The sequence below is a fragment of the Ananas comosus genome, linkage group 1 (genome assembly GCF_001540865.1).
Source record: "Ananas comosus cultivar F153 linkage group 1, ASM154086v1, whole genome shotgun sequence".
Classification (NCBI taxonomy): domain Eukaryota; kingdom Viridiplantae; phylum Streptophyta; class Magnoliopsida; order Poales; family Bromeliaceae; genus Ananas; species Ananas comosus.
Window position 1 is genome coordinate 12,931,496 of NC_033621.1, and position 27,262 is coordinate 12,958,757.

Genomic DNA, 27,262 nt, shown 5'->3' on the forward strand with positions numbered 1-27,262 from the left:
TTTAAATGTAAAATTTAAATTTAAATTTATTATTAATGATTTTTGAATATGTTGCTTAACTTTATATATTTAGTTAGTATATTTTATGTAATTATTGTAATTAAATATATTTTATAAAAACTTAATTGTAGTGTTTTTTATAAAAATAGATTATTTATATTAAATAATTATAAAATTAAAATTAATATTTAATACATACAATCTAAAATATTTAAAAATTAGGCATAAATAATTATATATTTTAAAATTTTATTATAATTAAAATACAAACTTATGAATTTACAATCTGAACCCAAACGGGATGTTAAGATCAGCATTATTATTTGTAATCAAAACTTGCATATCCGATATAATTGATCGCATGTAAAAATGTCTTTAAAACTTATTTATTTAATTAAGTAAAATATATTGTTATTTACTTTATAAAAAATATATTTAATTATTTATTAATTATTTATAAAGAAGATAAACGGGTTTCTCAACTAGTTATAGTTTATTTTACGTTTCCTTAAAAAAAAAAAATCTTAGATACAAATGTATTGAGATCCCCTCAATTGTGCGTTATTACGTATTAGGTCCCTTAGTTTTTTTCTATTGACATCTTTTAACTCCTTAACTATTGTTTTGTTTAAGTTTAGAGTTTATTACATTAAAAATTTTGCTTAATAGACCTATTTACTAAACAGCTATTAATCATTAATTATTAATTTTTGATATAAAATGATTAACGTAATTAAATTTGATGAAATTGCTGACAAATTTAATTTGTAATAGTTGAGGGGATCTCCGTACAATTTTACCCTTAATTTTTGAATAAAAGGTTACATCCTATCCATTCCCCTTATTTGAAAAGTGTGATGGTTCAATCTAATTTTTTTTTTTCCTTCAAAATTTCAAAATCAAATAAAAAAAAATAAAATGTAAAAACTAAGAAATAAAATAACAATAATGAAGATTAAGGATTCCTAATCATGATTAGGTCAAACTAATCAGTTTTACCTTCTAATGAAGGAATTAGCACTTGAACAAAAACAGTGATTAGAGCCCACTTGAAATTTTAAAATTTTTTTACAAAACAACAAAGGACAATAAATAAAAGCACCATTCTAAACCAAGGACTATAATATAGGAAAGAAATATAATAGAAACAATAAAGGTTAATTTCATTTGTAACCTCACAAAGCTATGAAATATCATAAATACCCTTCAAATTTTTAAAATTTCACAAATATTTCTCTAAATATAATATTTTTTTTATAAATACCCTCACTGTTAATTTTTGCTAACTTCCGTCAATTTTTAAAAAATTCCAATCCCTGCTGGTTTTTTTATTATTTTCTCCTTAAAAATCTTACACTTATTTATATATATAAAAAAATCATCAAAACGAGCTCGGCTTGAAATTAATTTCGAATCTAAATTTAGACTCAAACTCGACTTGAAATTAATTTGGATCAAGTTAGAGCAAGACTAATCTCGAACCAAGCTAGCTCAAGCCCTAAACGAGCTGCTTAAAATTTTTAATATCATGCATCCTATAATTTAACTTTTATGAAATATTGTTTAAAGACTCGACATAAAAATATGCGTGATAGTCCGATCTATAAAATAAATATATAAAATATGGTACAATAATATTAAGAAAAATAATTTATGAGTTGATATATGTGACGTTGCAACGAATGTACACTTTTATTTGTGTTTTTATTCCAGCCCTATAAAATTTTTATCCACCCTTTGTGACGCTTCGCTTTCTAGGAGGTTATCCATTCCAAAACTACATCAAATCTAGCATGCTTAATCCTCTTAATTTCTTGGAGTTAAGAAGTTTAATTCTATTATATTTTATATTCAGGACTATTTAAATTCTGGGGTCACATTTCTTCCCCCCACTTCTTGATTGTTCTCGTCATGATCAAGTATACTCACAAGCACTAGACAATGCGAGACTCGTCATGCTTCTTAGCGAATCTTGTGAGAGCAATGCTCAGTCCACAACGATCGTCAACTGGGGAGCCGCACTCTACTCACCGTCCTAGCTTAGCCGAAATTCATCTCACAGTTCTAGCTGGTAATTGGCTATGATATCAACTAAGACGCCCTGCTTTTGAGGGGGTTACCGATCCTAAAACTATTCTAGTTAACATAACCCTTTTAAACTTTTGGTCATAGCTATCGCTCAAAATATTATAGCTGTGTTAAAAGGTTTAACTATATTAATCTTATATAGGACTATTTAAATTATGGGCCCTTGAGCCCATGTTGGGCTTTTCATGTCCATATTTTGTGGAACAGGCTTTGTAGAAATTGGGCCTAGCCCATTTAGTACAATAATAAAATTATGTTGGTAAACTCTATGACGAATGCTTGATCTATTCAGTTAAAGCGTACAGATACAGCGCCCACGGGTCTCGATTGTTACTCGGCCGATCCAGCCTTACGCCACTTCGAACATGACTCAGCTCAACTCGGCCTCACGCCATTTCGATCGTGACTCGGCCGGCCCATTTGGCCTTCCGCCACAGGGCAGGATACTAACCCATTTAAGCGAGCACTGCACAAATTCGCAGCATATAGCAATCGAATCTATGACCTCTGGCTCTGATATTACTCGTCGAATCGTTGGTGCTAACTATTAATCCCAAAAGCTCGAACTGTTAGAAATACACAACTAATTTATTTTAAGCGTAGAGATACAATGACCACGGATCTTGATTGTGACTTGGCTCATTCTTGACGCTTATTCGGCCCATCTACGCGGTTGATTTCGAAATTCATCGTCTTGTAGATTGCGGTTAGAAAAGCTTTTAATTTTAAAATTACTGTAAATTGCAATAACTACAGTGGTGATGTGTACCGCACCGTAAAATAAAGTTTCGAATAAACTATTTTTATAGTAGCAGGCTACATAATTGTGGAGTATAATTCTACATCGGATGCATGGGTGAAAAATTATGAATATAAAACTACGAGGATCATAAATTTTAGGATTAAATGCATACAGATTCCTACAAAAATAATGAATTGCAAATATATCTCTATAAAGTTTAATTTTTATATATTGTCTTTATAAAAGTTCTAATATTTTTAAGTATGCATATCTATCTGATTTGTTACTGTTATGAAACTATTAATATTTTAAGTGAAATATCAATTTTGCAATCACAAATATGTCACTTCAAAAGTCACAATAGTATAATATATATAAGAGGGGCAAAAATATCAAGTTATCTCGTAAACTAATTATAATTAAGTATTTAACCTATGGTTAACTAACGTTTTCTAACGGATTCTAAAGATAGGAACATATTTGAAAATGTTAGGACTTTTATAGAGACAACATATATAAGTTGAACTTTGTAGGTGTAGTGTTCCTGAGCTTTGGATAGGATTGACTTCAGTATTATAGACTGGTCGACATCTCTGGAGAGTGTCGGACTGAGTCGGAGTCAATTCTGCACGAATTGGATGCAGAATTGGACTCGGCGCACTCAAATAAGCAAAACTGGAGTTTTGCCAGATTCGGGCGCCCAGAACATTGTTAGGGTCGCCCAGAAATGAGTGTTGAATTTATTTGAAACTGGAAGCCAATTCGGATCCTATGTTCCGGGCGCCCAGAAGTGGGTCCGGAAATTCCACCTCGTGAATATCGCTTGCTTCGACGCGTGGCAGGGTGGTAGGTGAGCTCCGCCGGAGCCGTTTACGGGCGCAGCACACCGCGGGCGGAGAGACCGAAGGGCCCGGTTTGTGCAGTCGGGATGTTCTGGTCGCCCAGAACATGGTTCCGGGCGCCCGGAAATGCCCGTTTCTGCAGGGACACTGGATAGCAGCTTGAGTTCCTGAGGCTTTTTGGATCGTTCTAACTCACTATAAATACTTGGTAAGCGTCCCTTTGCTGCTCTTTTCTTCCCTCCTTCACAGAGAAACCCCTCTTAGCCTCTCAAACCTCGGATTTGCTTCAAATTGCATCGAGTTCCATTGATCCAGCTTGATGGTGTGCTGATTCTGCAGTTCTTCAGCGTCGACCTCCAGTGTTTTGACTTGTGTGCGACGTAGGAAGATCGGATCTCGACGAAACTTGGTTTGCTGGATTCTAGACTTCCAGAGAAATCCACGAAGCCATGATTCACAGAATTTGGTGAAGGTTAGCTCAGTCGAACTCAAGTTTTTCTCTGCTGTTGTTGCTGTGGGCAGATTTGTAAGTTTTTGAGTTCTTTTTGGGGTGAACTTTGGAAGCAGGGGCTTTGTGGAGTTGAGTCACGTTCACCATCACCCAGCACTGGAATGGGGACCTTCTTCACCTGATTTGGAGTTCATTAGGTGAGTTTTGACATTGAGATTAGGACATTTAAGCTTAAGTGCTGTTTTGCTGAATTTCATCGTCGACTGTTAGTATTTCAGCTCGTACTCGACGTAGGAGCATCGGATTTCGTCGAGACTTAATTCGTTGGTTTCGGGACTGCGAGAAGAATCTACGACGTCCTTACTTGTGGATTTTGGTGAAGTTTAGCTTGGTCGAAACCCTTCTCTTCTCTGCTGCTGTGTACTCGGACTGAATTGTGGATTTTGATGATTTTTATTGGATTTTTGGGTGCATTGTAAATCCAGATCTTAAGGGGCTTTGTTGCTGGTTTGAAGAGGTTTCCAGCAGTGTTGCTTGAGGATCCGAGACCCTATTGCTGCCAGGAATTGCATTAGAGGTGGGTGTTTCATCGGTTTCGCTCCTAAGTGCATGTTAGTCAACGTGTATAGTTCGAGTGTTGTAAATCATGCTTTAATTCATCGATTAGCATTTTGAATGTAATATGAATGTAGAAGCATGCTGAAATGAATATTTAAATTATACATGTTGGACTTGAAATTTGACTTAGGAGAAAACCTGCGTTTTGACCCGTCATATACTTAAACTACCAGATTTAGCTCTAGGAGCCGTGTTCGATTGTATCGTTGCCGAGTCAGTGCAATGGATACCTTGGGTAGTTTAGAATGTATTTACACTCGTGCTGGTTCGCCGAGTGGATTTTTACAGGGTCGTTCAGGTCGTTTCGGACTGTTGGGTGCCGTCAGAGTTGACGGTGGACCCGTATCGCCTTTTTGGCGTCAGATTGTGCCGAGGGCACGTTACCTGTTGGTTGTTAGACCAGTTTGAGTCGATTACTTGACTTTGGCTAGTTGGAGCCTGATTGAGCTCGACAGAGATACGCTGCATACTCGGTTGGGTAGCGCCCACGAGTGCCACTCCGGAGTCAGGCTTTGTGCTTTCGCGTTGGTGTCGCTCATGCCGGTTGGACTTGCTCTCCACGGACCAGTTGTGTGGATAGAGCCTGATAGTTGCAACTGGGCAGGGACGGGTGTGTTCACAGTCCCAGGGACGGGTATGTCTACAGTCCCGATTGGATTGGGTCAGATTTGACATTTCCTACAGTTGGTTAGTGTAGAGCATGATAGTATAGTGATTTGTAGCGGTTGAGTTTATTTCCTGCTTTTCCTACTATTCTTGCTCCCTTCTGTAGACTTAGTGGGTGGACCGATGTTGTTTTGGGCGGTACCCACTGAGGACTACTTGTTTTTATAGTAGTTCTCACGCCCAGTTGTTACCCCTGTTTTGCAGAGCCACAGGTTTCGGCTACTGCGCCGTCTGCGGACCAGGATCGAGGCAAGGGCGTCGCGAGTTAGAGCCCTACCCGACGTGCTGAGCTAGAGGTGCCCCTACTGCAGGTAGATGTTTTGTTTCGAGTTTATGTACATAGTGGACCTAACTCGCCAGTGCGAGTAGCTTTGTATTTTGGATTTGGACTATGTATATGAAACTCAGCTGGTTTAGTTTCTGTTTTCTCTAGCAGCTCCCTACTACTGTTCGTAGTAGTGTTTAATTTACAGGTACAGCTATCGCTTCGTATACAGGGGAAATTCCTTTGTATACGGCGGATTTGTCGGCGTGCCCGGGGAAAGTGTAATCCGGGGCGTGACAGTAGGGATATATTTGCAATAAACTATATTTGTAGGGACCTATATGAAATTAACTTTAAATTTTAATACTAATAATTAAGTTTAAACACTTAAGTCAATAATTTAGAATCTCACGAGTTATTATTGTTAGTAGAGCCGGAGTGTTGTAAAGAGCCTCCAACCACAAATTGATTCTTTGTATTCTTGTTGATGAAAAGTTGCAATACCTTTCATTACCCAACTTCCATAAAAGAGATTTAAAGAGCATACAAATAAATAATGTCACAAATCAAAGGCCTATACTTCCATAATAGCCAAATAGATAAGTTAAAGAGTATGGGTCCAAGAACCATATAATAATAATTATTACAAAATCAAGTCAATAAAAGAGATTTTTGAATAGGTCACATAGCAATAATAGAGTATATTGACCAAGACTTAGTCAAAAAGGAAACCATGTAGACTATGTATGGAATTGATGTGCACTTCTACTTGGTCGGTCACTTGATAACACTTCAACAAAGGATGATTGAATACAATAGTAAAATAAATATATGTTGTCAATTTCCTAGCGTTTTATTTCGGAGGCCCTAACTGCTTCCACATTATACGTTTAGTTCATTTTACTTAATGAATGACATAGATAGTTTGCTACCTCTTTCTCAAAAAAAAAAAAAAAAAATCCTAGCGTTTTTATGTCGCGTCTTGAACCTATTAAAAAGTCTAGAGTCGAAGTGTTACGTACGGTAAGTGTTGAGCATAAATTATAAAGATATGGTTTTCTGATATATATAGCTTAATATGTTAGAAATAAATAGTTATTGAACAATGTTGAATAACATAGCCATTTTATTTTTATCCTCTATAGTGTAATAATTCTGTGGGAATTAATAGTGAGTTTGACAAAAGAAGAATCAGAAATAAAGAAAGCTCTCTTTCATGTTGCCTTTATTTTTTTAATTTTTTTTCTAATTACCGACCGTCCCTAAAGCAAGCGACAAAGGACTTGATGGTTGGTAGCCGAGACCCAAGTTCGAATCCTAGTTGATTCACATTTTCAGCTAAGTTTATTTCTAAATGAAATAAACGAAGTTGGTAACATGCTATCTGTCTCTCAAAAAAAAAATTTTTTTTCTAATTTTTAATTTATATATATATTTTTAGTGATATATATCTCTTTCAGGTGCTTCTTAAGCAGCTAAATTTTCATTGTGCACCTCTCGATTTCATTGCTAGTAAAATAAGAAAAAAAAAATGAAAATCAAAGATTGGGCAATGCTCTATATATCCACTATAAATTTTTATAATTTTATTATTCGCATATTATTATAAGTTATTACAACCATATGTGAATACTCTATTATAGTTTAAACCAATAAATCCACGTTTTAAGCATAGGAGATAATTCCTCGAAGCTTATTATCTTACTTGATTTAAGTATCTTATTTTAAGTATATTATTTAAAAAATATTAAAAAATATATAAAATATATGTTGCCATACATTGAGAGCCACCCCATGCAGATACGTAAATTAACTGTCCATTAAATACAATATACAAATTTTAAAACAGTAATAAATAGTTGATCGAACAGTATACTTTGGTTCTTAAAATTTAATATATTATAATTTTTAGCTCGAAATTTTTAAATTATTACAATTAAATCTCACAATCCGATTTAGTTGACTAAATATTGACAAATTATTTTAATACAGAAGTCATGCAATATCTTAATTTTTATTACATCATGGATAATACTTTCACATCTCTTATACATTATCAATTGGGTTAATTTCATACAGGTCTTTACAAACATAGCGAATTACAAATATATCCCTACAAAATTTAATTTTCATATGTTATACCTTTAAAAGTTCTAATATTTTCAAATATGTTCCTATCGTTAGAATCCGTTAGAAAACTTTAGTTAACCATAGGTTAAATAATTAACTCTGATTAGTTTATAAGATAACTTGACATTTTTGCCTCTCTTATATTATACTATTATGATTTTTGAAGAGATATATTTGATGGCAAAATTGACATTTCACTTAAAATATAAATAGTTCTATAACATTAACAAATCAGAGAAATATATTTGAAAATATTAGAACTTTGTAGGGACAACATATGAAAGTTGAATTGTGTAGGGATATATTTGCAATTTACTATATTTGTAGCGATCTGTATAAAATTAATCCTTATCAATTTGTCAATATTTAACTCACTAAATTGGATTGTACGATTTAATTATAATAATTCAGAAAGCTTGAGTCAGAAATTACAACAAATTAAAGTTTAAGTACCAAATTGTTACCAAACTTGCAGTTTGAGGACCAAAGTGTGATTTATCCTAATTTTTATTTTATTTTATTTTATTTTATTTTATTTGGGTGGAGCCCAAAACCTAACTTGTATTGCTTCTTATTATCCAGTTGGCAATGCCTCATTGGTTGGGAGAGGCATATATATAGCCGTTGAACCCACCCTACTTAATTAACAGCTCACATCCATCTAATTTCAAACACAAAACAAAATTAAGTACCCAACTCCAACAGATATATAGAGACCACTCCAACAAAAACAAAAAAAATTAAACTATTGCCTGGACCTGGTGTACTATATCGACTCAAATACTCTTTTCAGAGGCCATTTCGTTTCTTACAACCGTGTATACCGTAAAAATTATACATTAGATATGCATAAAAGCTCCATTTAAAATTACAAAAAATTACTATTTATGCGACGAGAAAGTACAATTAAGGATACTTTATTTTTTTTGCATGTAATAATATATTTTACATATTATAATTAGTTGGCTGAGATATATATTTTATAATTTTATCGAAAAACGAAGAATCATGTGTCCTAATTAGTTAGATATGCAACAACTATATTCTTAGAAGTTGTACTTAGAATTTTTTAGCTTGTTCATAATTGCGTGCGTAAATACAAATCGAATTCAAAAGCAAAGCAAAAAAGGCCCTTAAAAACCCAAATTTTAACTTGTCCGGTTCATGGTGACGTGGTAGACCTGGTACACGGATTATGAAACGTTCCAACGGTCAAAAATAATCAAACTTAAGAGCCGTTAAACTAACACCACACGCGGCGTGTGTGGGCCCCACACACACACTTTGATGCTGGAAAAAATTCCCCCCCTCTACTAAATCTCACACCATTATAACACCCACACATTCACACCCACTAATTATAGGCCCCCATTTTCTATTTAGATTTCAAAGGAAAATTTATATTTAGATCCCTAAATTTTTGTAAAAATTCTAGGAAAACCAAATCTTATAACCACTCATTTTTTAAGGTAAATTTTAATATATATATATATATATATATATAGTTGAGCTGGAATGCTATCGGTAGCAAACCGGCTCCGTTGCCACCCATTTGTTTTCGATGGTGGAGCCTTTAAATCGACGATCGGCACCGTTGAACATGATCTATACCACTTGAAGTATTTAGAAATCAAATTTCAAATCTTTTCGATATCATTGACCTAATGATCAAAGAGTTTCAAAATTTGCAATTTTAATGGTAGATATGAGGTATTTTCTCGTTTAACGGTGTAAAGCTATCTAAATCAATTGAATTTTGGTTAGAAAATTCTTTAAACTATTTAGAATAAGATCTATACTCCCGATCTTGATTACAAAATTCGTATTATCACTTTTTAGGGGATATTCATTTTCAGCCGTTCATTTTTACGCCAACTTAATGGACAAGAGAATAATATTGGAAAAATATGAAATTTGATTTTTAGATACTTCAAGTGATATAGATCATATTCAACGATGCCGATCATCGATTTGGAGGCTCCATCATCGAAAACAAATGGGTGGCAACGGAGCCCGATTGATATCGACAGTATTCTAGCTCAACTCTCTCTCTCTCTCTCTCTCTCTCTCTCTCTATATATATATATATATATATATATATTACATCTATAAATCTATAAATCTATATGAAGCCACAATATTTCTTGCCACGTGGCATATTATCCTTCATTCTCATAACCCAACTTTAAATCAAACCACAACTCTTCACCTCGCTACTTCTCTAATTAATGCAATGTGCAACATTTAATTATATGCAACTTTAAATCCAACTTTAAATCAAACCACCTTTTTCTCTTCTCAACGCCGAACCCTTCACCTCGCTGCTACTCTAATTACATGCTAGGTGCAACATTTAATTACATGCACCATATTAATATTCTATTAATGAGTGAGCTTTGTAATTTTAATCCACTCCCCTCCTCCATTAATCTCTTACCCCTCTCTTTTGTAACTTTTTTGTATGCACCATAAAAAAAAACATCATCGTCTAATCTCCCACTCCACACTCATCTCTCTCTTTCTCTTATTGTGTTAACGAAGATGATGAGGAGGAAGAAGAAGAAGAAGAAGAAGAAGAAGAGCCTCTGAAGAACATTGTCTCCTTCGAGAAGTATCGCCTCGTGAAATCGAGCTACGGCCCATATAAGTGCCCGCTGAATCGATCCGCGCGGGAGCTCCTGCTTAACATGTGACTTTAGTCATGCAAATTGGTTGTACTTAATATGGTATAAATTTCTATATATTAATAAACTGTAAATGTAAATTTTATTAAAATTTTTAAACTTTGCTTCTATTAACTATCTGCTGCATCGCGCGGGTCTTTACACTAGTAGTAATGAAATACAGATTGTAAGATGATAAAATTATTATATTATTGCTCTGTGGTTTGTAAGATGTATTATTTTACTACCATTTTTGCAGCGAGATCAAATAGTAAAATAAAAATAAAATTATATAATAGTTAAGTATGGCATTTTAAACCACATTGTGATAGAATAAAAATATGCTAAACCACATAGAGAGCAAATTGAAGTTTAAATATGGTTTGCATTTAGATCATGATATTATACAGTCTTGTGGTTTGTAAAAAAGTATCACTCTATTATACTTTTTTACACTGAACTTCTGATGATGAAAGAAAAAAAATTATATAACAAATTAATTATAACTTTTTAAACCATAAAGTGACAAAATAAAATTATGTTAAACCATATAAAGGGCAAATTGAAGTTTAAATATGATTTCAAGTTTTAATTTTTTTTTTTTCGTAGAGAAGCTTTCTTAAGCATCTATGTAGTAACATAAAGTCTGAATTTTCTAGTAATAGTTTTAATTTTACAAAAAATTAAATCAGAATCTCTGTATTTTAGATAATTTTAGAGAAATATCTAAATGTTTATCTTTTCAAATAAGATCTTGAATCTTATGTTTTACTTCTGATCAGAATTTTCTGCTAATAGCTTTAATATTTTTTTATTTGGTGCGATTTTGCTTTTGCTATACATGCAAAGTTTATGAAGATAATATACCAGCTAAAAAAAAACTGGGGACTGGGGTGAAATTATTTAGAAACTCACGGATCTATACATAAACAACCGTTGGTTGGTTTGATGGGCCCACATAAAATAATTAGCTCTTGGTCACATTTGAGGGTCACTTTTCGCCCTTCGCGACCGTTTCTCTCTCTCTCTCTCTCTCTCTCTCTCTTCTTTCTCTCTCCTCTCTCTCTCTCTAAAGAGAGGGAGGGGGGAGAGAGAGAGGTGTCGATCGAAAGGTTCGTCGATCGTTCGATTACTTAACGCGTTTTCTCGTCTAGGGTTTGGGCGATCGATAGGGGGCTGTGTTAGTATAAAATCCCCCACTTTTCGCCCCCCTTTTCCTACTCAATTTGGCCAATTTCCGCGTCGATTTCGATTGGAGTTTTCCGGGATTTGGCGCTGTCGATTGGAAAGGGGAGGTAGAGATTGGGGGATTCTTCTTCAGTTCAATTTCGTTTTGTTCTCTCTCTCTGTCCATCGCAGGGGATTTCGATTTTGTACAATTTTTGGATTTTTTTATTGGTTTTCAGGAGAAACTAGATTTGGGTTTTGTGATTTTGGATTCGGTGATCACTCTTTGGACGTCAAAATCCGATCTTTGTTCATTTTTGTGGAGTTTCCGTATTGTTAGGGTTTGTTTCAATCTTCTTTGGTTGGTTTTTAAAATCCCCAACCTAAATTCCAGGGGAAATTGGATTTGGGTTTTGCGATTTGGGACTCGGTGATTACTCTTTTTGGTGTCAAAGTCTCATCTTTGCCATTCTTAGAGGAGATTGGTATTAGGGGTTTTCTCAATCAATTGCAATTGATTCTAAAGGTATATAAGATCATCAAATATGTGGAGTGAGATGAAGCCCATATTGAAGAGCAAATCTGATGATGAAGCTGATTATTTCCCGTCGTCTCCCCGAAAAGATTGGTCCATCAATCTCATGAAATTCGTATCGATTTTGGTCATATTCATGACCGGTTTGGCGATCGGCCTATCGCTAAGCGGCCACCTGAGCCGGTTCTACACCTCGCAGACCGATCTCTTCTTCCCGCGCACCACGTACGCCGCAAGCTGCGACGGGGACTGCATGAGCCTGCAGAATTTCATCAAACCCCCGCATTTGATCCATTCGATGAGCGACGAGGAGCTGTTTTGGCGTGCGTCGATGGTGCCCAAAATGGAGGAGTATCCGTTCGAGAGGGTGCCGAAAGTGGCCTTCATGTTTATGACCCGCGGGCCTTTGCCCTTCGCGCCGCTTTGGGATCGGTTCTTTAAGGGTCACGAAGGGTTGTATTCGGTTTACGTGCATACTCTTCCCGATTACAGGCTTAATGTGTCGATGAGCTCGGTGTTCTTCGGCCGACAGATCCCGAGTGAGGTGAGATGTGGTCTCAGTTGCCTTTTCTTTCCGTGCTTATTAATATTCGGCAATTAGGGTACCCTATGAACATTAGAACATTATGCATCTCCAGTTTCATTTGCTAATTCGACGAAATCATACAATAAATGCATGACCTTGTTGTTTAAGATGTATATGAGCATTTATTTCTTCATATATCAGCTGAGTTCAAAACTTGAATTGCAAGTATTGTACAAAATTCGATGCAGCTATGGTTGATTAGAAGCACTTTTTTGGTTAAATCTATTTTGCGTTGTGTCTAATATCTTTATCTTTTGTCGCGTAGGAAGTGTCGTGGGGATCCGTGACGCTAGTAGATGCCGAGAAGCGCTTATTGGCCAATGCTCTGCTCGACTTCTCCAACGAGCGCTTCATCCTACTCTCCGAGAGCTGCATTCCGGTGTACAACTTCCCCACCGTTTATGAATACCTTATAAATTCCGCGCACACGTTCGTGGAATCCTACGACGAAAATACCCCTCAAGGCCGCGGCCGCTACAGCCGCCGCATGGCCCCTAAAATCCAGCTCTACCATTGGCGGAAAGGGTCGGAGTGGTTCGAGCTCAACCGCGAGCTCGCTATCAACATAGTGGCGGAGTACAAGTACTATTCCCTCTTTAGGAAGTATTGTAGACCATCTTGCTATCCCGACGAGCATTACATACCGACTTACTTGAACATGTTCCACGGGTCTTTGAATGCGAACCGGAGTGTGACGTGGGTCGACTGGTCGAGAGGCGGGCCCCACCCGGCCACCTACGGAGCTCCGAACGTCACGGTCGAATTCATCCGGGCTATTAGAAACAACGGGACCTTCTGTATGTACAATTCGAGGCCGACTTCGATTTGCTTCCTCTTTGCTCGGAAGTTCGCTCCTAGCGCCTTGGGGCCGTTGCTCAACCTCACGTCGACGGTGATGGACTTTTGATTGGATCATTCGTCGAACAATCGTGGCCGTCGAGTTGCAAAGATCACGCCAACGACCCCCGCATCGATCAACCAACGGAGAGATATCCTCTTTCCATAAATGGATAGAGATGGCTTTGGTGGCGGTTCCTTTTCGTATTCCAAAGTTTGGTTACCAAATAGCACCGAAGGCGCCACCGAGAGGGATCTTCGATTTGTTCTCGTGCTACATTCTTTTTCTTTTCTTTCCAGTTTCATTACTGTTCTGTACAAGATGATTTGTATTGACTTGTTCAGATACTAATTTTTGTGAATACCAACTCATCATTCATTGCTTTGATTAAACTCTCAGTGAGCATCAGATGCCGATGAGGTTCAGATTTTGGTATCGAATGCTTTAAGTAACAGGTTGGCACCGGCCGTCGGGTTGTCGCAGAAATGTTTTCGGATATTTGAAGTAGGTAATCTGGGCCTGGGAATATGCTATTCCCTGTGACAATCTTGCTGGATAAGAATCTTCATGCTCAAAATAAGAAAAAAAGAAAGATATCTATAGCTTGATTGGTGCTTGTTGTGTACACCATCCTATTATGTGCTTGTTATGATTGCATAAACCAAATGATTTGTTGCTAAAGCAGGCACCAATAATTTCATTATGAAAAAATGACTTGAAAATCGAATATGTTGTTCTATCATAAAAGAAAATTTTCGCATCAAATATAATATCGCCGAATAACTTATTCCGGCATTCAAAGAAGCCTTACATGAATAAGGGAAATTACTCTTTGTTGACTTGGTATTTAATATCATATATCATACTAGAGTAACTCCTTTTGATTTGTTCAATATGATAAAGTTATCAGGTATCTGAAAGAATAAAAGTTTCAGAAGAAACAAAGGATGAAAGTGATGTGTGTATATTCTATGGGAGAGATGCTCTCACGTTTTACCCTCTCTCATCTAGGGACCCAAACGGATCCGGGTTGGTGGAGCTCCTGTTTTTCGGGACAATTTTTATGATCCGAGATGAATTCGGGGCAGAAAACGAAAAAATTTTTGACCCGCCCCAAATCTGCCTCGAAAATTATTTATATTTTTAAAAAATGTCTCTAAAAAAATAACATATTTACAAACAAGTTCAAAATACAAATAAATTAGTGCTCTTATTTCTCATGTATTTGAAACTTTTGAATTCGAATTGTAATTGATTTTTTCTTTTAATTTTTGTAATTGATNGATAGTATAGTAATATATATATATATATATATATATATATATATATATATATATTATTAAAATTTATTAATTTATATTTTATAAAATATTAATAATATTATAATTTTATAAAAAATATTAATTGGCGGGGCAAATTCGGGGCGCTGGCAAGAGGCAGGTTACGAGGCAGCACGAATTATGGGTTATATTTTTTAATCCATCACGAATTCAAGGCAGAATTTGATAGTCGAGGCGGGAGGCGGTGCGGGGCTCCTGCCCTCAGATCCGCCCCGTTTGCATTCCTACTTCCATGTAGCAGTTAATTACTTAAAACCTCCAATAGTTTTAGTTCACACTTATTAGGAAGCATCAGAAGTGTGTCCTTTCACGTCTCACAGTATTTCTATTAGGGGCTACTTAAATTATTAAATTTAAGTGAAGTTTAAATTTAGATTAATGCCTAGATTATATTGGTCACTTGATAATATTGTTTTCGGTAAGTTGGAGGCTCAGTAGGTAGGGGATCAAACTCTCAACTAACTGTGCTAGACAGTAGTGGTTCGATCCCTAATAGTAATGCAAGAGATCAAATCCTTGTTGTCTGAGTTTGCAATAAAAGTATCAACCAAGTACTCTAAACAGTGGTGGTGAATGAATGATTAGTCCAGTAGTAAAATTACATTGCCTCGCCTAAGGGCTATTGGATTTCGAGCCAAGCCCGTTAAGAATATTGCCCGAAAATGAATACGATCCAAGTGTTGCTCGGCTTGCGGACCGTGGTTTGCGCCAGTTTGGGCTCATTGGGATTTTGTGTTTTTCGGGTTTTGGGTGGTTCAAGTTTTAGATAGTCCGGATCATGGCTCGTCGCCTTTTCGGGTTGTTCGAGTTTCAGTTTGGGCTTGGATTGCATGCTAATAGCTTTCGGGTCAATTTGGGTTTCGATCGATCCGCTTGCTGAATCGACCCGAGTAGGGTCGATGTTGGCCCGTTTCCTGAAAAAGCCCATGAAAACGGGTCCATTAAGGGCCCATAAGGTTCTCTAAGAAAACTTTGTTAAAATAGGGTATACCCTGTTTAATCAAAAAAAGGCTCTCTATTAAGAAAAAAATACATAGAATTTTAATTTCCTTTAGTTTATGAGAACTTCTCTCTCACACAAACAAAAAAACACACTTTAGTGTTAAATTATATAAAACAACTGTTATTTTTCAAAACTTAAACTTCTAGGAAACAATATTTTTATATTTTTACTATCTTTGTATTGAACATTTTTTCTCACGTCCAGGGGCTCGAGACTTTTTCGTAGGCCCAAAAATGGAAGGAAATATAATAATGTTAGGTATCCGGCGGAGCTCGAACTCAAAACCTCCTCATATTCTGATGCCATATTAAATTCTTAAAAAAATTGAGTTTTCCGAGAACAATATTTTTATATTTTTATATTTTATATTCAATAGGAATAAAGAACATAGGAATGTACACATTTAATTCCTCACCTAAGAAAGCATCAATAAAGTTATGACATTGCCAAGCAAACAAATATCTTATGAATTGGGTAAAAGCATTATACTGCTTCTAAGCAAACTAGGAAAATAGCAACTTCCAGATTAAATAGGCTCTATTTTTTTTTTTCCCTTTTTATTGATATCCCTCAAATTATTTTTCTAAAATTGTTAAACCAATTGAAATTGTACAAAAATCCTCAAATCTTATTAATTGAAAGAACAAAAGAATAATATTTACAGGATTTGTTTAAAAATGGCCTATAGTTGAGGGGGTCCCTCCACATTTTACCTTTCTGCAATAAATTCTGGTTGGTACTTAGCCTCAGCAAAGTGAAAGTTTTAATACACCAAACCAACCTAATGAATTTAAGTAGTTTGCTTTTTTTTTTTATTTAAAAAAAAAAACTATAAAGAGAAATATCACCAACTCATACTATAAACAAATATGAAATATCCATATATGTGACAAATAAAAACTATATACATAGTGAACTCTCTCATGTGAGGGTAGTGATATTAACACGATAAGTTCGCCTTTTTGATAGGACAGATACACTAAAGCCGGGCGCATCTGCTCTGTCAATAATAAAACTGCTATATCCTCATATATACGACGATTCCGAATATTAACAGTGGAAGGAGATTTCACAAAGCGAAACAAAAGATAACAACTCAAAACAACACTCAGGTGCAGTCCCTGAGAAGCTCGACTAAGCCCGACCGCTGCTCGTCGCTCAGCTTCTTCGGGAAAACGATGCTGAATTTTATCCTCAGATCGCCCCTCGCGAGCGCCTTTTCGCTCGCGAGGGGCATTCCCTGGCCCTTGATCACCTTCTCGTAGCCCGGATAGATGATCTCCTCATCGAATGAGCAGTTCATTTTTTCTCCGGTGAGAAGTCGAAAAGAGAATGCCCATCCTGTTAAAGCATTGATCAAAGGGACCTCAACTTTGAGAACCAAATCATTCCCCACTCTCTTGAAAATGGGGTGCTCCTTTTCTTTGATCACGAAGACCAAGTCGGCGGCGAGACACCCCGGTCTCTCGTCCCCCATGTTCTCGAATGTGATCTTGGTTCCTTTCCTCCACCCGGGTTTTATTCTTATTGTCAGTGTTTCCTCCTTTTTCGCAATCACCCTGCATTACAAACCAAAAGTTTCACAGTTTCAGTTAAAGAAGTTTCGATCTGACGGTGTTTCAGGTTTCAATTTCAGCGCTGACGCTGACGGCAGACTAACGGTAGGACTTGATTACAGAGACGAAATTGACGAAATTGGTAAAATCGAAACTCGGAGGACGTAATTTTGAAACTGTAGTCAGACAAATGCATCTGACCAGAATGGAAGAAGAGAAGTTACTGTCTCATAATTTCAGGTGGCTACCGCCTTCGCATATCTCTGAATTCAATTTATTGAATTTAGGACCACTTCTTAAAAGATAAGCTGCATAAACAGCAAGAGGTACGTATTTGATGACAAATTTATGAATCTACAAATGTAAACGAAGCGTAATTTTTCTTAAATTCGGGCAACATATGAAGTAGAGATAAAATAAAACTAAGGCAAAGCTTTGCGATTAACCTTATGATGAATCTACAACTATCACTGTTTCATCATGAATTTAAGCTGATACAATTTACTGATGTAAAAGCACCTCTGTTCTAGTTAACTGATTAGCATGAAGAGCACTACTTACATAAGAATCTACCGATTTCTTTGGTTTCGAGTATTTTCATTTTGTAATCAATCGGAAAAGCAATATCCTTTGCATCCAACTGAGAAAATGCTCAAACAGTGAGAATTCGTTCGAATTGTTGCACGTAAAATTTCCATTGCTTCGCTTCATTTCATTCGAATTCCTTGATTAGTAACTAGAAACTACCACTTCGCTTATGGATCAAAGAGTAAAAGAAAGCAATTGATTGCATTTTAGCGTATGATCCTATCGGGTCCTGCTGTAGAGTGTAGTGCTTTTCGATAAACTGACGAATCACTACTTTTCGTTAAAAGAAAAAAAAGTCAATGTCATTTTAACTTTTCGCACTTTTCACAAGAACCAAAGCTCCATAGTTTTCCGCGCTCTACTACGTGTATAGCTGCAGCTAAAAGCAGAAGCAGAAGTAGGGTCAAATAGACAATAGATGGTAAATCGAACCCGTTCTTGGCGACGACGTCGCGGACGACCTTGATCTCCTTCTTGGATCCGCGGCAGAGTTCCTCGAGCGAGCACTCGATCTTCCGCTCCACCGGCGGCAGCTTCCGCCGCTCGAACGAGCTTTTGAATGCCGCCAGCGCGGCGCGGCTCCTCCCCACATTCCCGGCCGAGTTGCACCAGACACCCTCCTCATTCTTCCGATCCTTCTCGCCCCTCCGAACCCCCGGCGCCGCCGCGCTGCCGCCGGCAGCGGCGCCGCCGTTTACGCCGTTAATGCCGCCTCCGGCAATGTTGCCACCGCCGCCGCCGCCGCCGCCGCCGCAGTTTGCCCCAAACAGTGCCCTGTTCTCTTGCTGATCACTCAGTGCCTAAGAGAATGTGAATTGATGAATAAATGAATGGATATTACAGAAAAAAAAAATGGTGCTAAAATTCAATCAAAAAATACCCCCGAAAAAACCCATAAAAATCATAAAATTTACGATTTAATGCGCCAAAAAATAGCAAATTGTTTGCAATCTATGCAACTGCAAGTGAAAAAAAAAAGATGACAGTTTTTTTTTTTTTTTTTTTTTTTTTTTTTTTTTTTTTTGCAATAACAATAAGAGAAGAATCAATTTGTCAACACATTTAACTATAAAATTTATTACAAATAGAGAAAAAGGAGACATTATAGCAATAGAGATCTAAAAGTAGATATGCATAATTTATTAGGTGTATCCAAAAGTTAATATTATGCAAAGGGTCTTACAGAATTAACCTTATCTCCTTTCACTGTCGGAGTATTTGTCAGAATATTAAAAAATTGAAAGCTCATTAAATAAAACACTCATTTTGGCCACAAATAATTCACAAATTTTCTTATAATTTTGGTACTCTGAATATAAAATATAAAAATATCGTCCAATTTTATAAAATAAAATTACGACTGCAACAGCTACCGGAAAAAGCATGCAGCCTTTAAAAAGCCTGAAAAATTTGACAGCACTTGCAATCCTTTCTCGTCGGATGTCAGAAAATTGTATGACAGCCGCCAGCGAATGATGAAGGACTGACAGCACTTTCGAATATTTTAGGCCTTCCGAGGCATACAAGCAGTCCTTGTGCTTGAGTCTCGACATGGTATCAGAGTAAGAGCTTTTGAAAGTAAAATTTAGACCTCGTAGGCTTCGGTGATGGATTTGAAGCGCGCTTCTGCTTCGGGCTTGGAGGAGGGAGGGTGCTTATCCGGATGCCATTTTCGCACCAAGGATTTGTAGGCGCTGCGAATCTCATGAGGGGAGGAGTCCTTTGAGATGTTGAGTATTTTGTAGTAAATATCTGGGGGGTTTCCCATTGCAAAATTATGGAGATTTTAGAGGCACTAAGTTGTAAAAAAAAAAAAAAATTAAACAAGAGAGAGAGAGAGAGAGAGAGAGGAATAAGTGGATGGAAGTGGAAGAGATGAGAGTGGGTTTTATTTAGGAAGTGAGAGAGAGAGATGGTGAGGAATTTCCCATCTTTTTCAAATGGATAAACACTCCCTAAACTTTAACCGATTGTGATATTGATCCCTAATATTTTTAGGCTAAATTATAAAAAAAGTCTCTTATAAATATTAATTTTTTTTATTTTTTCTCTCCGACTTCCAAAAAGTTAGATTTTACCCACTCAATAACTCACCCGCTAGTTTCATCACTATTCTATTTATTTCTTACAATTTATATTAAAAATATCTTTAAAATGATAGAAATATATTAAAAATTTATTTTTTTTATATAAAAGAAGTAAGGGCAATTTGATCATTTTGCCCTCTCTCCATTAACGCCGTACTCTTTGAAAATATTTTTAAAACTTTAAGAAAGTAAAATATAGATTTTTGAAGGTCGGGAAGGAAAAGTGAAAAATCGAGCATTTATAGAAAAATTTTCTGAATTTAGTTTTTCTAAAATTGATTTGCGCTTCTTTACTTACTGTTTGTTTGATTTAGCCTCTTCTCTGTTAGTAATTTTAGAAATTTTGTTAGGATCAAAACGAACACTCGCCAAAGATGCACGTGATAAAAAATTTGCTCAAGTCAGAAAAGAGATCGCTGGTATCTCTCGTGCACGTTTGATTCTGACAGAATCCCCAAAATTATCAACGAAGACGTTAGATTCAACGGCTTATAAACCGAGAAAATGTAATTTCAAAATGGATTAGCCTCCGTTTGGTTCGGGGTTAAGAAAAAATAGCTATTTCAGGAATAGAGTTAAGTTCAGGGTTAAAGTGGAGTTAAAGTTTTTTTGTGTTTGGTTGGAGGTTGGAGTTAGTCTAGAATAATGAAAAATAGTGTTTGGTTGGAGTAGATGGAATAAGAAGATAATGATTGATAAAGAAGGATAAACTATACATTTTAACTAGAGAAAAATGTTAGTTATACAACTAAAAAACAGAGTGCACATCTTACACTCCAAAATTTTTAAATTTAATTTTTTACAAAACTTTTTTAATATAAAAAAGGATAAACTTCAAATATCCCTCTCGTGGTTTCACACTTTCTACTTTACTACCCTATGGTTTAAAGTGTATCAAGTTAGTCCATGTGGTTTCGTACTTTTTTTACTTTAGTATTATGTGATTTAAATTATATTAAGTTAGTACCCTGTGGTTTCATTTTTCTCTTTCTATAATTCATTTCACTAATTTTTTTTGTTAAATCAGTGACAAAGTTAAAATTAAAGGATACTAAAATAAATATTCGATAAACCTAGATAGAGTATGAAGTTTTTTGTATATAATTTAATGAAATATTAACGGAGGAAAAAAAAATCAATGACAAAGTTAAAGTAAAGGATACTAAAGTAAATATTCGATAAACCTAGATAGGATATCTGAAGTTTTTTGTATATAATTTAACGAGATATTAACAGATGAGCCGACAAAAAGATAAAAATAAAACCACAGGGTACTAAATTGATACACTTTAAACCACAAGATACTAAAGTGAGAAAGTGCGAACCACAGGGTACTAAATTGATACACTTTAACCCAGAGTGTACTAAAGTAAAAAACTGCGAAACTAGAGGGGTGGTATTTGAAAATTTTCCTATAAAAAAATGATCAAATTGGTATGAAATATTATCCTTTGGATAAAAAGATATAAAATTTACACTCTATTAACATCACTATATGGTGGAGGAGCCCACTTCCTTTCAAATCTGAGTACAAATTTGGGTGAATAATGCAAATCATAACAAATCAGGGACTGTTTGAAAACTTTTGCTTTAATTTGAATTGTGCATTGTATCACTATTTTGAGTAGATCGAAAAAATTTAGAATGATTGTTAAATTTATACGCAGAATTTTACTAAAATGATTTGACATTTCACGTTAAGATTTTATATAAACTTTAAATAAAATGAATAGTTTTCTCAACTTTAAAATCATCAAAATTGATTGTCTATAGGGCAATTTATTTAATTTATACAATTATATTTTAGTGAGTTATTACAATGGTCATCAGCGAATTTGTTTTCATAAAATTTTATAATCAAATTCCAACGATCAATCAAAAATTTTTGAACTTATTTGACATAGTAATAAAGTACCAGGTTCAATTTGAAGCAAAATTTAGTTTTACTTTTTATTATTTGGAGGGCTCTTAATATATTTTTTTTCTTTTTCATTTTACTAAGTTAAGAGTTGATTTTTGTTTTGTGAAAATGTACAAAATTTATCTGAACTATATAACATTCTTAATAAGCTATCCAACATTTTAGAATTTTGATATTACTACCCGACCTTCCAATATATTTAATTTTGGTCAATCAATGACATTTTGATTTCAAAATTTGAATGCGCCGTTTATTTTTATATATTTAATTAATAAATTTTATATGAATCTCGTAGTTATAAATCTATGCAAGTAAGTAATTAATTTAAATTTTAAAGTCAAAATATTATTAACCGATTCAAATCAAACAAATTGAAACGTTGGATAGGAGAACCAAAATTTGGAAAACTCGAATAGTTGATTCAAAATGATGCAAAGTTCAAATAATTTCTATTTGTTTTTACCTTTCTATTATGAAACAATATTTGGGATATGTATAATATGTTTACACGATCGATTGTATCGAGTGCAGATGAGTAGGAACTTGATGGTTGGTGCAACAACCCTATCCGCTAGGAACAATAACTCGTTGGACCCAACCACTGGCCCGAAAGTTATTATTACTAGCGTGTAGGCCTTATGTAAACTGATTGGAATAAATTCCCCCTGTTTAGATTCTCTCGGGTCCAAACCAAATCACAGACAGATCATGACCATTACCAGGCGTTGTGAGATTTTAGAGGTGGCTCCCACCAAATCTGTGGCTCCCACCAAATTCATTAGTGTAGCACTTTGTCCCGCATAGCACTTAGCCGGCAGATATTCGGCTTTGATACCAATTGCAACGACCCCTAGCAACAATAACTCATTGGGCACAACCACCGGCCCAAAATGCTTAACCCCAGTTATTGTTACTAGCGTGTAGGCCTCATATAAACTGATCGGAATCAGTATCCCATTCGATGTGAGACTATTGGGGCGTTACAGTTGGTATCTGAGATTCCAAATTTAAAATCTAACTACTTTACATTTCTTGCTTATTATATTTTTAAAAGAAAACAAAGCGGATATAATGCTAACTTTCTCTCTCTTTATTTTTCTCTCCCTCAATTTAAAAAGTAATAATATTTAATATACTCTTCAAAATTTTAAAGTTATCTTATTTATTTCCGATGACCTAAAATACTCTCATTGATTTAAAATTTTTTCTCAAATACCCCTCTTTCCTTTAGGGCTTACTAATGCGATTTAGTTTTTAGAAGGATATTTCAAAAAAAAATTATATGGTTTTATACGTAATGTCTAAAAACTCAATTAACTTGGTAGAGAATTAAATCTAAACTAGAGATTTCGCAGGATTTGAACTCAGAACCTCATATTTTAATACGATGTGAAATTATATGAAACAACTATTTAGAAAAGAACAATGCTTCGAATATTTATATTCAACGATAAAAATGTCACATCGATTTATCCATCTATGAACAATCCATAAAAGTAATATAGTAAGAAACTCAAATTCAATCGTTGAAACTAATTTGACTTTGAGAAGCGAATGTGATACATTCAAGCGCTACAAATAAAACATGTCACGCTTTCAAATATGGTACCACTAAACAACTAATAATTCAATTTGCAATGGCCATGAACTTCCATATAAGACCAATGATTCACCACTCTACTCAAAAAGTAGTGATAAAGACCCAATATGACTCCAAATGTCCTAGAGCTGAGTCACTCCTTTTTGGAATATAAATATAAACTAGTTAAGGGACCAGCGCGATGCTACGGGTGGTTATTTTAAAATTTAATTTTAAAATTAGTTATAAAAATTAATTTCAGAATTTAAATGGTGTAATAAGTACATTAAAAAATTTTAGTAGGCATAGTAGTCCTCCATTAGTTAGTGAAATACTTTTAGTAGGTATCGTAGTCCCCCAGTAGTTAGTGAATGTGAAGAGAAATCATGCTGCGAGTAGTTATTTTAAAATTTAATTTTGAAAATTAGTTATAAAATAAATGCAGTTATCTTTCCTAATGTAATAAGAAATAATTTTTAGTAGGCATCGTAGTCCCCCAGTAGTTAGTGAAATAATTTTTAGTAGGTATCGTAATATTATATATATATTAAATAAATATTTATATATAAATAAATAATATATATCATAAAATAACAATATATCTATATAATAATATATTATTAAATAAATAATATTTTATATATTTATTTACAATTTATTATATATATATATATAGTATATATATAGTATATATATAGTATTATATATGAGATCCTAGCTACTATAACATTTATGATAATTGCTTACCATTATACTCATAACAGTTTTCGGGCCCTAATTTATTCCATAATCCATTTCCACCATTACGATCATACTAGTACAACCAACTACCAGCACTCATATCCTAGGGTTGACTACTATCAATCTAAGTGGGCGACCACAAACATCTTAACCACACATCCATCAATACAACGTTAAAATTTATGATACAAGGGGTTCTATACTCATAAGAGTATATAATCCCAGTCTATATATATTATACTATATATATACTAATATTATAATTATATATATATATTATATATATAAAAAGAGTGGAGAGAAGAGAATGAAGGACGTCCACCGTGACCTCCCTGCTCATGTGGTGCCACGAGCCACTTGGTCCGGATCCCGTGCAACCTCACCACCCAAGACCGCGATATTTTAGGCTCTGCGCAACCCGCGCCGCGCCCGATTGCAGCACCCCGCCCCGCCCCGCCCCTCGCCGGCCCCGCCCTCCAGCCCCGCGTGCACCGCCGGAGCGACCCCCGCCCAGCCCCATAGCCGCCCCGCGCCCGCTCCACCTCGCGCTCCCGACCCCGCCCCGCCGGCTACTACCCGCCGCCGGCCGTGCATCGCGCGCGCGCGACGCCCTGCGCTGTGCTCCCGCGCGGCCTACTCTGCGACACGTGTGCAGTTATTGAGGAATAATATATAGTTATAGATTATAGATTATAGATTATAGATTATAGATATTTTTAATAAAAAAGAGTACACTACAAAAAAAAAAAAAAACGATATATATCGATACATTTAAATATCAATACAGATAAAAAAAAATATTATTGGCTAAATTTCTCACGCCCTTTTAAAAGTGTTGCTATATGTGGGGTTATTATAAGTAGGGTCGCCTTGATACTTATCACCCACTCCTCCAATGACTTGTGGCGGAGAGATATGCGGCGATCGTAACCCTCTATGGTCCCTGCGAGATCCTCGCGGCCGAACTCCAGCCGCTGGAACCCTATCTCGTCGGCTCCCGTGGCGGAGGAGGAAAAGGGGAGATGGTGATTATTATTTTTTTCTTTTTTTATTTAAAATCGGGCTGAGTGAACTGGATGTTGTCGATTGAGTAGAAGAACTTTTTATTTTTGATCGGATTGAGCTTTATATTTAGACCTCAGTAGATTTCTTAACAAAATTTTGGCATAAATAGGACATTTATATAAAAGTGTTCCAAAAATGTGACCTTATAATCTAATTCTGTTGTAGTGGTAAAAAAGACTAATATAAATGTTTATAATTTAAAATTATTTTTTTGACTTAATTATTTATTTGTTTTGTTTTCATATATTAACATTTAAATTAAAAAAATATTGTTTTTGACTCTTTGAGCTATTCCTTGGCTTTTTTGTTGGCTTCATTAAATAAATATAAAGATTTATTTTCCGCCCATTAACTGTTAATAGCTAACTAATTGAATTATGAAATTTTATTAAACTTTAAGCCTAATAAATATCAAAACTAAAATTAAAAAATTAGAAGTTGAGGAATAAGTTGATGGTCTATTTCAAAATAAAAATATAATATATATTGCATCAATCAAACTATAACAAAAAAAAATGTAATATTTCAAAAACTAGAATTAGTTGAAGAATATTAATTATAAAAAATTTATTATTTATTATATGTATAAAACTGATTTATTAAAAAAATTTTAGCTCGTGTGTTATTACCCTTTATTTTAGGGTTTTGCTACTGACTACGTTAGATTCCAAATTTCTAAAAACAAACCTAACAATTTAATGCCCAAGACTATTTTGGTACAAAGTGTGATGCTTGCACAGTAGCACAAGCTCATGGCCTACTAAACTACTCTCTCTCTCTCTCTCTCTCTCTATATATATATTCATTTTCAGCTGTTCATTTTTATATCCATTCAATGAATAAGAAACAATATCGAAAATGTATGAAATTTGATTTCTAAACACTTCAAATGGTATAGAACATGTTCAACGGTGCCGATCGTCAATTTGGAGGCTCTATCATCGAAAACAAATTGGTGACAATGGAGCCCGTTTGCTATCGATAGTATTCTAGCTCAACTCTATATATATATATATATAGAGAGAGAGAGAGAGAGAGAGAGAGAGAGAGAGAGAGAGAGAGAGAGAGAGANAGCTTTTGGATCAACTCTTTTCATTATTTCTAACTATTGGATTAAATACTATAACCCAGTGGGAATCACTCAACCCTAGGGGGACAACTCAACTCTAACCGACTAATATCATCCTGACCCTATAATTTTTTATCCAAAGGTTAAAAACTTGATAGCAAAAAGAGCGGTTTACTATTAATAATATTCCAGCCTAATTCTATATATATATATATATATATATGAGCTAGTCTCCGATACTATCTATAGTACCGGGACTCCGGTACTATAGTCTCGTTTTCGATGTTAGGGTGTTCAAATCAACGATCCACATCGTTAAAACTGATTTATGGTATTTAAAGTTTTTAGAAATAAAATTTTATATTTTTTCGACATAGTTTACTTTATAATCAAACCATTTCAAAATTGTCAATTTTCAATGGTTACTATAGCTAGTTTGGAGTTTAACGATGTAGAAGAATCTAAATTTCTTCAAATTTTGATAGAAAATATTTTAAACTATTTAGATTAAGGTTAACATTCTTATCTTGAATTTAAAAGTTCTATACTCAAATTTTAAAGATTATTCAATTTTCACCGTCCATTTTGACATAATTTATTTACTAAGTAAACGATGTCGAAAAAAATTAAAATTTTATTCCTAAAAACTTCATATACCCTAGATCATATTTAACGGTGTGGATCGTTAATTTAAACACCCTAAGATCGAAAACAAGACTATA

General features: G+C 34.9%; 2 protein-coding genes and 1 long non-coding RNA gene across 3 annotated transcripts; 2 read left to right on the plus strand and 1 right to left on the minus strand.

The window, feature by feature from the left end:
* On the plus strand, nt 4,012-4,504 carry LOC109720322. Its single transcript, XR_002218902.1, has 3 exons — nt 4,012-4,144; nt 4,240-4,320; nt 4,394-4,504. It is a non-coding gene; the product is annotated as an uncharacterized LOC109720322 (long non-coding RNA).
* Nucleotides 11,495-14,024, plus strand: LOC109718368. Its single transcript, XM_020244574.1, has 2 exons — nt 11,495-12,711; nt 13,019-14,024. The coding sequence occupies exons 1-2, from the start codon at nt 12,178-12,180 to the stop codon at nt 13,658-13,660; spliced, it is 1,176 nt and encodes a 391-aa protein (XP_020100163.1). The 5' UTR covers nt 11,495-12,177; the 3' UTR covers nt 13,661-14,024.
* LOC109719991 (dnaJ protein homolog 1-like) lies at nt 16,767-19,938 on the minus strand. Its single transcript, XM_020246852.1, has 3 exons — nt 19,670-19,938; nt 18,511-18,878; nt 16,767-17,493 (listed from the first exon to the last, which is right to left on the minus strand). The coding sequence occupies exons 1-3, from the start codon at nt 19,844-19,846 to the stop codon at nt 17,043-17,045; spliced, it is 996 nt and encodes a 331-aa protein (XP_020102441.1). The 5' UTR covers nt 19,847-19,938; the 3' UTR covers nt 16,767-17,042.